The sequence below is a fragment of the Prenolepis imparis genome, unplaced genomic scaffold (assembly GCF_030444845.1).
Source record: "Prenolepis imparis isolate NDT839.2.m4 unplaced genomic scaffold, iyPreImpa1.0 SCAF_13, whole genome shotgun sequence".
NCBI lineage: Eukaryota > Metazoa > Arthropoda > Insecta > Hymenoptera > Formicidae > Prenolepis > Prenolepis imparis.
Window position 1 is genome coordinate 9,234,511 of NW_028141171.1, and position 16,846 is coordinate 9,251,356.

The 16,846-nt window shown below is 30.1% G+C and overlaps 1 protein-coding gene across 1 annotated transcript; it reads right to left on the reverse strand.

Moving 5' to 3' along the window:
* Positions 1-4,874: 4,874 nt before the first annotated feature.
* LOC145944465 (uncharacterized) lies at positions 4,875-7,580 on the reverse strand. The gene is made up of 4 exons (XM_083052800.1): positions 7,234-7,580; positions 6,585-6,801; positions 6,057-6,221; positions 4,875-5,099 (listed from the first exon to the last, which is right to left on the reverse strand). The coding sequence occupies exons 1-4, from the start codon at positions 7,401-7,403 to the stop codon at positions 4,965-4,967; spliced, it is 687 nt and encodes a 228-aa protein (XP_082908926.1). The 5' UTR covers positions 7,404-7,580; the 3' UTR covers positions 4,875-4,964.
* Positions 7,581-16,846: the final 9,266 nt, after the last annotated feature.

Here is a 16,846-nt window from a genome sequence, read left to right on the forward strand (position 1 = left end):
GGTGTCTGCATGGTACCAAAAGATTCTGTAATTAATGTTCTATTAAAATGTTTAATCGATGAATTTTTGGCTCGTCATAAAATATTAGAAATTAATACTTTTTTGCCGCTGACCCTATGCGACGCATCCTTATTTTATGTTTATCATATTATAAAATTTGTACGCTGGTGTCTGCATGGTACCAAAAGATTCTGTAATTAATGTTCTATTAAAATGTTTAATCGATGAATTTTTGGCTCGTCATAAAATATTAGAAATTAATACTTTTTTGCCGCTGACCCTATGCGTCGCATCCTTATTTTATGTATATCAAATGAAAAAGTTTGTACGCTGTTGTCTGCTTGGTACCAAAAGATTCTGTAATAAATGGACTATTAAAATGTATAATCTATGAATTTTTGGCTCATTTTTAAATATTAGAAATCCATACTTTTTTGCCGCTGACCCTACGCGACGCATCCTTATTTTATGTATATCATATTAAAAAATTTGTACGCTGGTGTCTGCATGGTACCAAAAGATTCTGTAATCAATGTACTATTAAAATGTATAATCGATGAATTTTTGGCTCGTCATAAAATATTAGAAATTGATACTTTTTTGCCGCTGACCCTACGCGACGCATCCTTATTTTATGTATATCAAATGAAAAAGTTTGTACGCTGGTGTCTGCTTGGTACCAAAAGATTCTGTAATCAATGTACTATTAAAATGTATAATCGATGAATTTTTGGCTCGTCATAAAATATTAGAAATTGATACTTTTCTGCCGCTGACCCTATGCGACGCATCCTTATTTTATGTATATCAAATGAAAAAGTTTGTACGCTGGTGTCTGCTTGGTACCAAAAGATTCTGTAATCAATGGACTATTAAAATGTATAATCGATGAATTTTTGGCTCGTTTTTAAATATTAGAAATCCATACTTTTTTGCCGCTGACCCTATGCGACGCATCCTTATTTTATGTATATCAAATGAAAAAGTTTGTACGCTGGTGTCTGCTTGGTACCAAAAGATTCTGTAATCAATGTACTATTAAAATGTATAATCGATGAATTTTTGGCTCGTCATAAAATATTAGAAATTGATACTATTTTGCCGCTGACCCTATGCGACGCATCCTTATTTTATGTATATCATATTAAAAAATTTGTACGCTGGTGTCTGCATGGTACCAAAAGATTCTGTAATTAATGTTCTATTAAAATGTATAATCGATGAATTTTTGGCTCGTTATAAAATATTAGAAATTGATACTTTTTTGCCGCTGACCCTACGCGACGCATCCTTATTTTATGTATATCAAATGAAAAAGTTTGTACGCTGGTGTCTGCTTGGTACCAAAAGATTCTGTAATCAATGTACTATTAAAATGTATAATCGATGAATTTTTGGCTCGTCATAAAATATTAGAAATTGATACTTTTTTGCCGCTGACCCTATGCAACGCATCTTTATTTTATGTATATCAAATGAAAAAGTTTGTACGCTGGTGTCTGCTTGGTACCAACAGATTCTGTAATCAATGGACTATTAAAATGTATAATCGATGAATTTTTGGCTCGTTTTTAAATATTAGAAATCCATACTTTTTTGCCGCTGACCCTATGCGACGCATCCTTATTTTATGTATATCATATTAAAAAATTTGTACGCTGGTGTCTGCATGGTACCAAAAGATTCTGTAATCAATGTACTATTAAAATGTATAATCGATGAATTTTTGGCTCGTCATAAAATATTAGAAATTGATACTTTTTTGCCGCTGACCCTATGCGACGCATCATTATTTTATGTATATCAAATGAAAAAGTTTGTACGCTGGTGTCTGCTTGGTACCAAAAGATTCTGTAATCAATGGACTATTAAAATGTATAATCGATGAATTTTTGGCTCGTTTTTAAATATTAGAAATCCATACTTTTTTGCCCGTGACCCTACGCGACGCATCCTTATTTTATGTATATCATATTAAAAAATTTGTACGCTGGTGTCTGCATGGTACCAAAAGATTCTGTAATTAATGTACTATTAAAATGTATAATCGATGAATTTTTGGCTCGTCATAAAATATTAGAAATTGATACTATTTTGCCGCTGACCCTATGCGACGCATCCTTATTTTATGTATATCAAATGAAAAAGTTTGTACGCTGGTGTCTGCTTGGTACCAAAAGATTCTGTAATCAATGTACTATTAAAATGTATAATCGATGAATTTTTGGCTCGTCATAAAATATTAGAAATTGATACTATTTTGCCGCTGACCCTATGCGACGCATCCTTATTTTATGTATATCATATTAAAAAATTTGTACGCTGGTGTCTGCATGGTACCAAAAGATTCTGTAATTAATGTTCTATTTAAATGTATAATCGATGAATTTTTGGCTCGTCATAAAATATAAGAAATTGATACTTTTTTGCCGCTGACCCTATGCGACGCATCCTTATTTTATGTATATCATATTAAAAAATTTGTACGCTAATGTCTGCATGGTACCAAAAGATTCTGTAATTAATGTTCTATTAAAATGTATAATCGATGAATTTTTGGCTCGTCATAATATATTAGAAATTGATACTTTTTTGCCGCTGACCCTATGCGACGCATCCTTATTTTATGTATATCAAATGAAAAAGTTTGTACGCTGGTGTCTTCTTGGTACCAAAAGATTCTGTAATCAATGGACTATTAAAATGTATAATCGATGAATTTTTGGCTCGTCTTTAAATATTAGAAATCGATACTTTTTTGCCGCTGACCCTATGCGACGCATCCTTAATTTATGTATATCATATTAAAAAATTTGTACGCTAATGTCTGCATGGTACCAAAAGATTCTGTAATTAATGTTCTATTAAAATGTATAATCGATGAATTTTTGGCTCGTCATAAAATATTAGAAATTGATACTTTTTTGCCGCTGACCCTATGCGACGCATCCTTATTTTATGTATATCATATTAAAAAATTTGTACGCTGGTGTCTGCATGGTACCAAAAGATTCTGTAATTAATGTTCTATTAAAATGTTTAATCGATGAATTTTTGGCTCGTCATAAAATATTAGAAATTAATACTTTTTTGCCGCTGACCCTATGCGACGCATCCTTATTTTATGTATATCAAATGAAAAAGTTTGTACGCTGGTGTCTGCTTGGTACCAAAAGATTCTGTAATCAATGGACTATTAAAATGTATAATCGATGAATTTTTGGCTCGTTTTTAAATATTAGAAATCCATACTTTTTTGCCACTGACCCTACGCGACGCATCCTTATTTTATGTATATCATATTAAAACATTTGTACGCTGGTGTCTGCATGGTACCAAAAGATTCTGTAATCAATGGACTATTAAAATGTATAATTGATGAATTTTTGGCTCGTCTTTAAATATTAGAAATCGATAAGTTTTTGACGCGGATCCTGTGCAACGCATCCTTATTTTATATTTATCAAATTAAAAAATTTGTACGCTGGTGTCTGCTTAGTACCAGATAATTCTGTAATCAATGCACTATTAAAATGTATAATCGACGAATTTTTGGCTCGTTTTTAAATATTAGAAATTGATACTTTTTTGCCGCTGACCCTATGCGACGCATCCTTATTTTATGTATATCATATTAAAAAATTTGTACGCTGGTGTCTGCATGGTACCAAAAGATTCTGTAATCAATGTACTATTAAAATGTATAATCGATGAATTTTTCGCTCGTCTTTAAATATTAGAAATCGATACTCTTTTGCCGCTGACCCTATGCGACGCATCCTTATTTTATGTATATCAAATGAAAAAGTTTGTACGCTGGTGTCTGCTTGGTACCAAAAGATTCTGTAATCAATGTACTATTAAAATGTATAATCGATGAATTTTTGGCTCGTCTTTAAATATTAGAAATTGATACTTTTTTGCCGCTGACCCTATGTGACGCATCCTTATTTTATGTATATCAAATGAAAAAGTTTGTACGCTGGTGTCTGCTTGGTACCAAAAGATTCTGTAATCAATGGACTATTAAAATGTATAATCGATGAATTTTTGGCTCGTTTTTAAATATTAGAAATCCATACTTTTTTGCCGCTGACCCTACGCGACGCATCCTTATTTTATGTATATCATATTAAAAAATTTGTACGCTGGTATCTGCATGGTACCAAAAGATTCTGTAATCAATGTACCATTAAAATGTATAATCGATGAATTTTTGGCTCGTCTTAAAATATTAGAAATTAATACTTTTTTGCCGCTGACCCTATGCGACGCATTTTTATTTTATGTATATAAATTATTATTATACGTATATTCTTAAAAGAAAAATATATTGTAGAGAATCATCCTCAGTTGCCACTTTTATAACCAGCGACCTGATAGCGGCCTGGTCTAAAGTAGGTTTAGTTACTAATCGGTTACAGTTTACATCGAAAGAGACTTAGGAAGAAATGACAATCACTTTCCTGTTTTGTGTATAGAAGTCACCGATTTAGCTTAACTTGACTGTTCAACAAAACAGTGCAAACAAATAGATTTTTATGCGTGCCAATCGAGAGAAAAAGGTATCTTTAGGTATCTTTCAGGTCACTAAAATATGAAGATTGACTAGGGATAGCCTACCAAATGTTTAGAGCAAATAACTTAGGTCGAATTTAAGACCACGCCTATAAACGTGGCCACTCATACTTACAAATGAATGATATCAAATGTAGGAAGAAAGTAAATTAAGTAATCAAAAGACACAGTCCGCTCATAATATTGACACTATTCTCAAATAGGCAGAAATAATTCTGTTTATCTGGCTGCTTATTCTATCAAAAGAACAATAATTAATAGAATTTCAAAAGACATATTTAAAATTATTACATTTTTTTAATAAATTTTTTCGATCGTACATCTTGAGGCTTTATCTAAGAGATATCTTGATCGTTTGTTTTTCAAATATATTTTTATATAGGTGATCACAATATTCCTGTATATATCAAAATCATTAAGAGCGAAGTCGATATAAGCATCAAGAGTGCCCCTCCTGCTGCTAAAATAACGCTCTTTTTTTTCTTCTGCGGAATCCTTGACACTACGTGGAAGTCCCGAGACTGTAACAGAAATATTCGTAAATATTATCATATCGAATGGCGATTGCCATAATCTTTTCGAGGTCAATGATTCGTGGCTTTTTAATCGGTATGCAAGATTACTATAATTAATTTCTTCATACTGTTTATATAGTCATTTATAAATGAAGCCGTGTGTAAAAACTGCGTTGCTTATTGTTAGTCATAATTATTTAATACGATAACGTTTTTCATTATAGAAGGCGCGTCTTATTAAGTAGTTGTCTCGCAACAGTACAATTCCAAAAAGTCAACGTTAAAATCTGACTACCTACGGTTATAGCCTGGAAAAAATGGTGTCTTAAAATTCTTAAACAATTCTGTCCTTTACATGCTTCTTCTTTTGTTATATACAAAGAAGAAATATCTATACAAATAAAATCTACTATATAAAGCGGTCACCGCTCATCCCCTTCAGTCCTTTCGAATAATTGTGAAACTCGAAGTATTCTTATTATTGTACTTCTAAAACTAAATGGTCACCAATTTCTATTCTTTTTACTACTATTCTTAAAAAATATTCTTTTTACCATATATCCGTTTTTCATTACTTTTTTGTTTGTTCTTTTCTTTTCTAATTATTAAAATTAAAAATACGAGATTTTCATACGCTTCAGAACAGTCAATTATTTTTAAATTATAAATGTTTAAATATTATATTTATTAACGTATAGTTAAAATGTCAAATTTTATTAATTACGATTCGCGAGACAACTGCTTTAAGTGAGTTTAGCAAATTGATACAGAAATCGTCATGAATCATTGACAGGAATCGGCAATTTTTAATGAAATTTATATTAATAGGATTTTGTGCCGCAATTATTACAATTTATGTACTTAATTAATATTTCATGTTTACCAGCTGGATGATTAATAGTTAATAGAGAGAAAGGAGAATGGAAATAAGCGAAGGTTATTCGTTTATTTTCGATTATTTACCGAAATTTCGAGACACTGCGTCTTTCGGACAAGTTCGTCTAATCTCTCGCCCCTATCGATCAGCTTTTGAACACCATCCATCAACAAATGACGTACCTCGGCCAATTCTTCCTCTAATCTTGGGATCAGATTTTTAGACTCAACATCTTGATGGTTATACTCCTCCTGAAATAATGTCAATTCAGTTTTTCATATCGAGATATTTCTTTTATATCTTATTTGTTTTCTTTTATCTGTGCAAAATATAGAATCGCTTATTTAAGAAGAGAAGATAATATTATGGATTTTTAAAATAAGCTCCCCCAGAAGAGTTTATAAATTATGATATTTTTTATTATTATAGGTATCGGCTAGATATAATTATATATATATATTTAATACATAATTACATTTTCAACAGATAAATTAAAAATGTATTGTTATATATAATTATCGATATCCAAATTTTATGAAATGTTGAGAACAATACTGACTTTTATATTATTGTGCTACCTCTACTTTATGCCTTAAAATTATTTTATTACTTACAATTATTTTCTTTAAAGGTGTCGAAAAATCAACTACCGCGAGATTTGTCAGATCTCTTGATAAGTCCGCCAATATTGGTAATTCTCTATAAACGCTCCGCAGCCTCTGCAGAAATATTTGAGAGCAAGATTCTAGTCGTATTGCTGACGAAGGGCAGTTCGATCTCGATGTCAGACAGGCGTAATGAAGTTCCCCGATCAACACATGTATCGTATATCTGCAGAAAAATTCGGCTTTATGCTCATTATAGCATAAGTATAAAAGTGAAGCAATCTTATCCCGCGTTCATTAATCAATTGCGACCTATTATATAATTCATATAAATTATTATATAATACTTGTTTAGCGCGAGTCTGTCATAACAAGAAAAACTGCTGACGCCCGTATGAGATATCTCATAATATATTTAACTCTTCTCACTTTCTCTCTCTCTCTCTCTCTCTCTCTCTCTCTCTCTCTCTCTCTCTCTCTCTGTAAGTGAAAAACAACTTCGGAGTGCGAAATCTAGAACTCTGTTATTGTAAATATTAATCTATTTCAATTGTTGCGGCGCAATATGTGTCCTTCTCGAATTCGTGTATGACATGTCAAGCATGTTTCGTGCGTGATCGAATACACAAGTCAAATGCGATAATATAGAGGATCTTACTTGCCCTGATCGACGCTGATTTTATCGTCTTCGATCGTCTTCAGGCTGTCGACGGTACTGAGGGTGATAGCACGATAGGTCGGGTCCCGATCCGCAGGATAATCCGCGACTATTCTGCAGCCGGACTTCTCCCAGAGGGCCACCAGAGCATAATGCACGGTCCCGTTCATTTCAATTTCAAAATGAAGAAGGCACACTCTCGTCGCGACCGAATGACAGGCAGACTGATTATCGCACGTTCGCAGACATCAGAGACGACGAATACCGACGCTGCCGGCTGTTTATGCCAGCTCGGCTTGTACATACATAGCCCAATGAGTAATGAAAGAGATTTTGATAAAGTCGATAACAACACGCTCGTATCATGTCGTATGCTACATAAACCATTGGTCGACTACAAATGTTGCTACAACCTCCCTGCATCGCTCGATTGACCGTCATCGTTTACTAAATTCTCGATTTTTGTCGATATTGCGAGAAATTTATCTGTTGCCTGATTGGACCTGATTAGACAATTCAATATATCAAAGATATGTCTCTCGCGACTTGATATTAGAGGTCAGATGAAGAGATAATCTTTATTTTGAAAGAGATTATGTATATATGCAATTTCTCATTTTGAATAATTTTAAGTGAAATATTTATAAAAGAAAGCATTATTATAAATATTCGTACAAATAAATTTACTCGAAATTTATTTAATATTCTATTATACTATATGTATCTCGTCTACATTCATTTCTATATACGTGTTATTTTTTTATCTTCTCGATTACTTTTCTTTTCTTATACAAATAGGTGTAATATAAAATTTAAAATTGAGATAGTAATAAAATCTACTAAATTATAAAGACACAGAGCACGAAATTGATTGCAATCGATTGCTCTTATTAATCGTAATAATTATCGCTTAATATTTTTGACAAAGTCGTCCTATCTGAATCTATACAGATACGTGTGATAATTAATAATAAAAAGTAATCAACACAAATAATTTTATAAAAAGCTACTAAATTTTAATTCTTAGGATCCAAGGATGCTAAAAAAAGTTTAAGCAGATAAAAGATATTTTATGAATCTTGATTTTTTTTCAAGAATTGTTGCCAATACAAATTTTCTCAAATATAGTTTCGACATCATTCGATTACGTACAATCTAAGAGTTTATTGTTATTGTAAAGATTGGTGAAATTTTTTATTTTAAAATGTAATTAATTTATTTTTTCTTATTCAGCGACTTTGTCCCGATATTTTTTTCGCTTACGCTTCTTCAAGCGGATCAAAGAATTTATTAAAATAAAATAAAATCTTTTATAAATTGAAATTTATTTAATTACTTAATACTGCACAAGAAAATTTGTGCTCTTTCGTTGCAAATATAATTTTTTCAGCTTGTTCCTGGCAAGAGCAAGACAGTGTTGGTGAGCGATGATGCATAAACTGCATGCAGAATTATCACGTGAAGCTCTCTTGAAATGCGATAGAGACTATTGACTTGACATTGAGAGCAAACGATGCGAAAATAAAATTCAAAACGATCACTAATATGTTACCGGACGATTCACTAATATTAATATTTCAACCGAGCTTACGATATATGCTCGGTCAGAGCATGTGTGCTCAAAATACGCTTGTATGAATGGAGACATCGAATAAGAGATGACATTGAATTGTCACGTAGCCGAAGTGTCGTTATTATAGAATTAATTATAAATATGCAGGGTGTCCTAATTTTAATTCAAACACTTTAAAGCCCATATTCTGGATCTTCTTTTATCGATAAAAGAAGATCCAGAATATGGGCCTAAATATCTTATTTTGATGATACGAAAAAATGTCAGAGGAAAATGATATTTGGAATATTTGTTTGGAAGAGGCAAATATTATAATAAGCAAAAAATAAATCTATAAATCTATAAGTCTATAAATCTTTCTTTTTCTTCATTTTTTTTCGTTTCTACGCTTTCTTCATATTTCTATTCTTTAATACAAAAGAACAAAGTTGGTATATGCTTCAAAAGATTTTAATTTTAGAATTCAATAAATTAGAACTCAATAAATTATACCCAAAGAATAAAAAACCCAAAAGAATACATTTTCAGAAAAAGAAAACAAGTTTAATTTTAATGATATATATTCTTTGAAACTTATAAAAAATGAGAAATATAGTGTATAGTTTTATTTTATATTTTAGATTATAGATTATATATTTTAGAAAAATAGTCATCTCTCTTCCATTCATTTTTTATACAATGGTCATTAAGTATTCTTAATGAGAAAAGTATGATTTTTCGTACATTCATCCCAATTTCTACGTACGCAAATTCCTCGTCGCATTTCTTACTAGTCGCGAATTTCTATATTATGATAATATGTAATCATGAAAACTGTGTCTCTCTTCTTGTCGGACATTGACGAGCGGAAATCCTGGTAACATCGGTTCATGAACTCGATGATATCAACGGTATTACGATCAACATAATGTAGGATTTCAAAGAATTTTCGAGATTTTGCATTACGAAATTGATACCCCTTGAGATTTTTAATGTCGTGATAAACATGAATTAGCCTATTACGTTTTCTATGATTGCTATTGCCTGCAATTTGTAATTGACAATTTAATACTATATATGCTAATCTTTATATCATTTATAAAAGATTTAAATAAATAATTATATTACATTTAGAGTCAATTAGAATTTTTAAAGCGTGTTTTTCTCAATTCTATTTGGCTAGAAGATGTAATTTGACGTCAAAATATCAGATGCTAATATAACATGACGAATCGTTACTGACGGACTTATTATTAAACGATCGTCACGTTACATTAGTATCTAACTGTAAATTTCATTTTCTAGGATTTTTACAGTGATCACACAAAATGTGTAGATATGTTGACAAAACGTAAATGTTATGTTAAAACATTAGGGATATGATATAAAAAAATCATCTGGGAAAAAAACGATACTACTGTAATTGAAATTAAATATACGATAGGCAAACTAATCATCTGCGAATTATAAGTCATATTAAGAGAATTTGTTAGATGAAAGTTTGAAAAATATGAAATATAAATATTAAATACAGCTGTGTATAAGATGATCCTGTCAGTTTTTCAAACGTATTCATTCGATTATCTGAAAAATTGATTAACCGAATATTTTATCTCCCAATCAGTTCCGATGATACACCTATATATTTTTATACAATAAATATTGGTGTATAATTGAGAGTTATTAGCCACTAACATATAATAAATGTTAAATGTAAATGAATTAATAAAAATTATATAAACGCGAAATGTATTTTTAAAAAAACATATTTAACATATAATGTTATTTTGTTATATTCTCGGTGGATTTATAAAGATTTCTTTTTACATTTATTTTTATAGAAATTTATTTTTCATAAAAATTTCTATAGAAAAGGGCCAGTAAGAAAGTTGAAGTATTTAGTTATTAGTAGGGCAACCAAAAATAAGCTGTGAAAATCTTGTTTTAAGCGCTTAAAATATGCTCCATAAAATTATAAAAAATACTCTAAAAACAGAGAAATATGCTCTTAAAAAATTACAATTTAAATTAAAATTAAAATAAACTTAATGAAAAATTGTTTACATTGTATATATTCTTATTTTTAGATTTATTAATTAATTCCATTGAATTTATAAAAAACACAAAGCACATACATTTAAATTAACGCATATAAAAACGAATAGTTATATTAAAGTCAAAAGTTTAACTCTTTTAATTTATATTTTGATTACAGTAAATAATAAACATTTCACTTAAGTTTTCAAACAAAAAGCTTTGCCTATTTGCTCGCAGAACATTTTTATACATTGAAAAACTTCGTTCGACATCAACAGAAGTTATAGGTGCATATTTAAATGCCAAGGTTTCTTGAACGCTGTACTTATCCGTTTTTGTAGTATCCGTATTATCAGATTTTCCAATCAATCGTGCTGAAAGTTTCTTTAAAATAGTAAATCCACTATTCTTCGCAATAACGTTTGCACATTTTTTCTTAATAAAATTTGCTGTTTCGCCGTTTACATTATTAATTGCTTCCATAGCATATGTTACAACTTCAATCTGCACAGTAAGTAAAATAAAGAAATATAAAAAGTAAAATAAGCAAAAATATATGCACTTATAGCTAAAATATGCAAAAATAAGTACTTACGACTAAAATATGCAAAAATATGCTGTTACATTAGGGTTTAAAATGCATAGTTTCTTCCGAAATAAATTTATGTGTAATCTATTTCTTTATTAATCAAATTTAAAAAAATATGCTCTAACATATTTTGGTTGCCCTAGTTATTAGTCATCAGGTAATAAAGAAAGAGAAAAGGAATTTTCTACCCAGATTGCAAGCGTGCGTCATTTTGACGTCATTAAAAACCCTAATCAGGTAGAGAGTCCTGTATTCAAGTGGGAAAGAGAGAAGGGCCAGTAAGAAAGTTCGTCATTTGACGTTGACGTCGACGTCGAATGACGAACTTCCTTACTGGCCCTTTTCTCTTTCCCACTTAAATACAGGACTCTCTACCTGATTGGTCTTTGGTTTCAGGTAGTTCAGGCTAGTTAATTGTGCTGTTCAAGTACTGGTCAATATGAATAACTATATCTAATTGCATTGTGTTCGCAAATAAACTTTTCCTAAAGGGGGTGGGTTTGCAATCATTATACAGAATAGATCGACATTTACACAATACAACGACATTTACACAATAAATAAGAATTGTGAAACTCATACATTGTATATACCAAGAATTGTTCTGAAGTTGTGCTAGTAAAAAAATAGATTGTAATAAAAACTATTAGTCGTGTGGGGCGAATCACTTACAATCAGTGGTAAGAGTAGTTTATCGCACGAACAGCAAAAGACTCGGGTTTGATTCACGATTTAACCATTATATTCCGATATATTTTTTTTTTAGACTGCAATTTGATAAACATTTTTTAAATATATTTCTTATATATTTTTGCTTATATATTTGATAAAAAAAAATTGTCCATTAGTCTGTGTTCTTTAACAGCTTTACTTTATTAAAATAAGAAAGAAATAAATCAATTTAAACAATTATAAAGAGCTGTCTATGAATTTCAAAGTCACATAAGAAGGAGGAGCAATGCTCTGTACCGATTCTCCTTCTTTTTTCTAAAATAAGAAAAGAATATAGGCGGAGAGCTGCCCGAAAGGACGAGATTTTAACCGATTTGTGGGCGTCCTCTCTGGACGGAGTTAGTGGGGTTTAGGTTCAAACACTTTAGAGAATTTTCAAAATTTTTAAGTGGGGGTAAGAAGGCGTAGTTTTTCCGACCTGCGAGCTGCGTATCTTCCTTAGTTTCATTTCACATTTCAGTGGTGTACAGTGTTTAACAGTGTGTCCTCCAAGACGATTCCTCCAGGTATATAGGTCCCCTAAAACGATTCCTTCTGTACGATAAAGGTAAGTCTTATTTAATAAATAACAACTTTCTAATGTAGTCGGAATTGTTTTCTCAAGGAATATAAATGTATACGGATATGCCGTGTAGAGGACGAGACACAAAATAATTGAGTGAGCAAGTTAACGTTAAATAATAGGAGAATATGTTTATTTATTGCGAATATGATTATGTCGAGAATGCCGTTATGTTCCTGTCGCTCGGTCTCAATCCTTGTCTATCCTGCTATAATTCTCGCCGTGAGAGAGAGAGATTCTTCGGAACGAATATACATACTAACAGAATACATGACAATCGAAGGTGAAACGCTAAGTCGCTATCGGCAATAATAATCGCGCGATACATATATACATATTAAAAATAATAATTATACGCCTACACTAATAATTGTTATTTGCAATAATTGTTTCTTAATTTAATTTTTTTATTTTTAATAATGATTCTTAAATGATGATTCTAATTTTTCTTTCTGGATAATATCTTCTTCTTTTATAAATGAAGTTTCTTGGTCATACTTTTTTTGTTAACTCTAAATTATAATTCTTAAATAATTAAATTAATTTTTTAAATTCTTTTAAAAATATATTATTTAAATTAAAAATGAAAAAAATTTTAAACTTCTTTTTATTCTAAAAAAAATCGACATATTCAGATATTTATCAGTACAATGCACAATATTAGCGAGTGAAAATTTTTATTATTTATAAAAAGTCTAAAAATTTAATAATCTAATGCAAGTTTATTAATTCTAGATTTTTTCATTCTAAAAGAAAATTCTAGATTGTTCTTCTTTATTCTCTAAAAAATTCAATTCGACACAATCAGAAATTTATCAGTCACCTGCACAATATCAGCAAGTGCAGATTTTTTTATTATTTATGAAACAATATGTTAGGTTCACGGGTTTAATTTGTTTAATTCCGAGAGGAGAAAGGAATTCACACAGTAGTTGTTCTATAACTCTGACTTTATTCTGTTGTCAAATTACGAGCATTCTTCGCGTGAATCGGCACGTGTTGTTACTTTCGCGGAATACGGCGCGCTTCTTCCCGAGGTCTCGAGAGAGACGATTTATTGTCTTGTCACGAATTACGTGGGTCAATCAGGTAGCGACACATCTGATTTTCGGTGGCCAGGAAATCGCGCGTTTTCCCGTCGCACGCCGAAACAAGGGCACGAGCCGTTGTGAAATAATACATTGCGAATAACAGGTATACAAAAGAAACGATACATAAAGCAATAAATCCAACCGTGACCGGGACGTCAATACGCTCGACAAATATAATATAATGTAATATATACGGTGAAAAATTCTTAATTCTTACAAATATAATAAAAATTTACTAATTATATACAGGAAGATCTCTATATATCACGTTGCGATCTTCGTAATAATTAATGAAAAATTAATTGGGGAAAATCCGTGCATACGCACGTCGTGAGAAAAGACATTGCACTGTTAGACGATTGTTAGATGCAATACATAATTAAACTTGATTAATGATTAATGATTGATTATTAATCCCAACGCTTCGTCGCGCGCTTAATAAGCGCGTCATATTAAGCGTCTTTTCTCGTAGTACGTTTGGCACGGATTGGTCTTTTTTAATTAAATTTTCATTAATTATTGCGAGTCAAATAGTAAACTGACGTCATTAGACGTCACTTTGGCTGGATTCCGTAAAGCGCATATGCGCGCATTTATCTATAGTAAAACAGTAGAGGCCTTTTCTATTCGATTTAACCCGTTCTATTTGCACACGATGAATGGTACAATTATTACCAACGTCTTGTATATACAAGTAGATAATATATAATTAATTTGTTAAATAAATATTTGATCTCTTTGATAATAAAAGTTTATAGAAAAAGAGATAAAGAATAGAAATATAAAAGATTTAAATTCTTCAAGCTATTAAGAGCTATCGGGCGGTAGTGTGTCAGCTTCAAGGAAAATTAATTTTTCTGAAACTAAATGATTGTGTTTATGACACAAATTTTATTTGATACAATACAAGTATTTAAATTAATTTTTCGAATTTGAGATTTATTTTTAATAATCTCATATCTCTTTTAAAGAAGCGTAGGCTAGAAAAATATCGGAGTAAATCGCTGAATCGAGAATCGAATTTGAGTTTTTGCTTGCTGAACTAATATAATAAATTATAAATATAACTATTTCAGTTTTCCCGATTTTTATTATGTAGGATAAAAAATTTTAACTCAATATAGACTAGAAATACTAGCTCAATTATTTCTTTACTGGCTCTCTCTCTCTCTCTCTCTCTCTCATTTTTTCGCATATATATTTTAATATAAATCTATTATACTATTTCAGACTATTTGCTTAAAATGTCACACTATCAACCAAGAATTATTTATAATAATCTACCAGATATGGGTGGTGAACCCATATCATATTTATTACGATATGGTAATATTAAACATGAAGAATATTATATAAATGATATATCTACTTACTGGTATTACAATCACTGGAGTAAGTATATAATATATGTATATAATACATATATTGGGGTATATATAAATAAAGTATCATATGTATATTTAACGCATCTAATTTATTTTTCTTTTACAGCTTACCCGTCTTATCGGTTTCCCGTCGTACAGATAAACAACACAAATTATACCGATACATTAAAAATAGGACATCAACTGGCAAAGCAATTAAATTTATTAGGAGATAATAAAATAGATCAATCATGCATTATAAAAACGGTCACTCTTCTCCATGAATTCAGACGACGTAATTATCTCCTATTTTTTAATCTTCTATCTTTTGAATATAACTTTATGTTTGAATATAACTTTATGTTTAATGTACTATTTCAGACTTATCAATGAAGTGCATCGAGAGCGAGAATTTTCGATGCTATTGTGAATATTACACCCTGAACATATGTCATAGAATGGTGTTCTATTTTTTAGAAATATTTTTGGAACTAAATGGAGATTTTTTTTTCGGACAGGTAAGCTGATAAATAATATGATTATAATAATATAATTTAATTTTGCACAAGATCAACATGTATGTATATATCCCTTCAGAAATGATTTTTCAAAGGTAAAAAAGTATATATATGATAAATATAAAAGAAAACGTATGTTAAATATATTAATAACTTAACTAACACGCGAATAGTTAAAAAAAATTAATTTGTAAAAAAAATATTGTCAGAACTTGTGGAAAAATTGTTTGCTTATGTAGAGACGCGCGCTTTTACCAGAATATAGATTTTTTAAAAGATACTTTCAAAAATAATCGTAAAAAATATTTACAAACTTTAATAACTATACACACACACACACACACACACGCACGCACATAATATTATCAATTCAATTTTTATAAATTTGTTAATTTTAGTATCAATCCATTAATATAATGTTTTCTGGTACTAATTGTAAAATTAAGAAATATACAAAAGTAGAATTGATCAGTTTGGTTTTTGTGAAAGATTCTCACATATTTCTCTTTTCAGGTATCCTATTTGGATATTTTTTTCGCAGTCACAGCAAAATACATAAAAGAATATCACGGACTTGATATCACATTAGGACTGCCCAAGCTAACAGCGCTTAAAGAAAGAGTGTTCCTACTTCCTACAATCCAAGCATCATTCCAGAAACAATTCGAAGGATAGTACAAAATATAAAAGACACAATTGATATTATTTTTTATATTCATTTTTATAAATTTTTATCTTGACTACGTATTTATTTTTTATCATACATAGTTATCATATGTAATATATAAATACAATTAACGACTTGTACATATATTATGTATCCATAGAATTTATTATTTAATAAATATCTCATCAAGCATTAACAGGCATTAACTTTACTGGCTGTCGTTTATGTATTTGTTAATTATACCAACGCTGGATAAAATTATATAATATATTTTCCGATCTTTAATCACATGATGCTCTTTCTGTTATTGATATATGCATAAAAAAAGTCAAACGCAAGGAAGATCAATTTTCCGTCTTATTTAATTTGCAAATAAAAATAAGTTTTATTTAATTGTAATTATAATAAAAGTGGCATTTCTTCTTATACATTAAGGAAAGAGGCAATAATTATATTTTATTATATTTAATATCTAAAACGTAACGATGAGCAATTATATTT

Excerpts from the sequence above, each read along its gene's own strand:
- LOC145944465 (XM_083052800.1), bottom strand. The coding sequence starts at position 7,403 with ATGAACGGGACCGTGCATTATGCTCTGGTGGCCCTCTGGGAGAAGTCC. Across the intron at positions 6,222-6,584 it reads CACCTTTAAAGAAAATAATT|GAGGAGTATAACCATCAAGA; the intron begins GTAAGTAATAAA and ends ACATTATTTCAG. Across the intron at positions 5,100-6,056 it reads CGCAGTGTCTCGAAATTTCG|TCTCGGGACTTCCACGTAGT; the intron begins GTAAATAATCGA and ends TTTCTGTTACAG.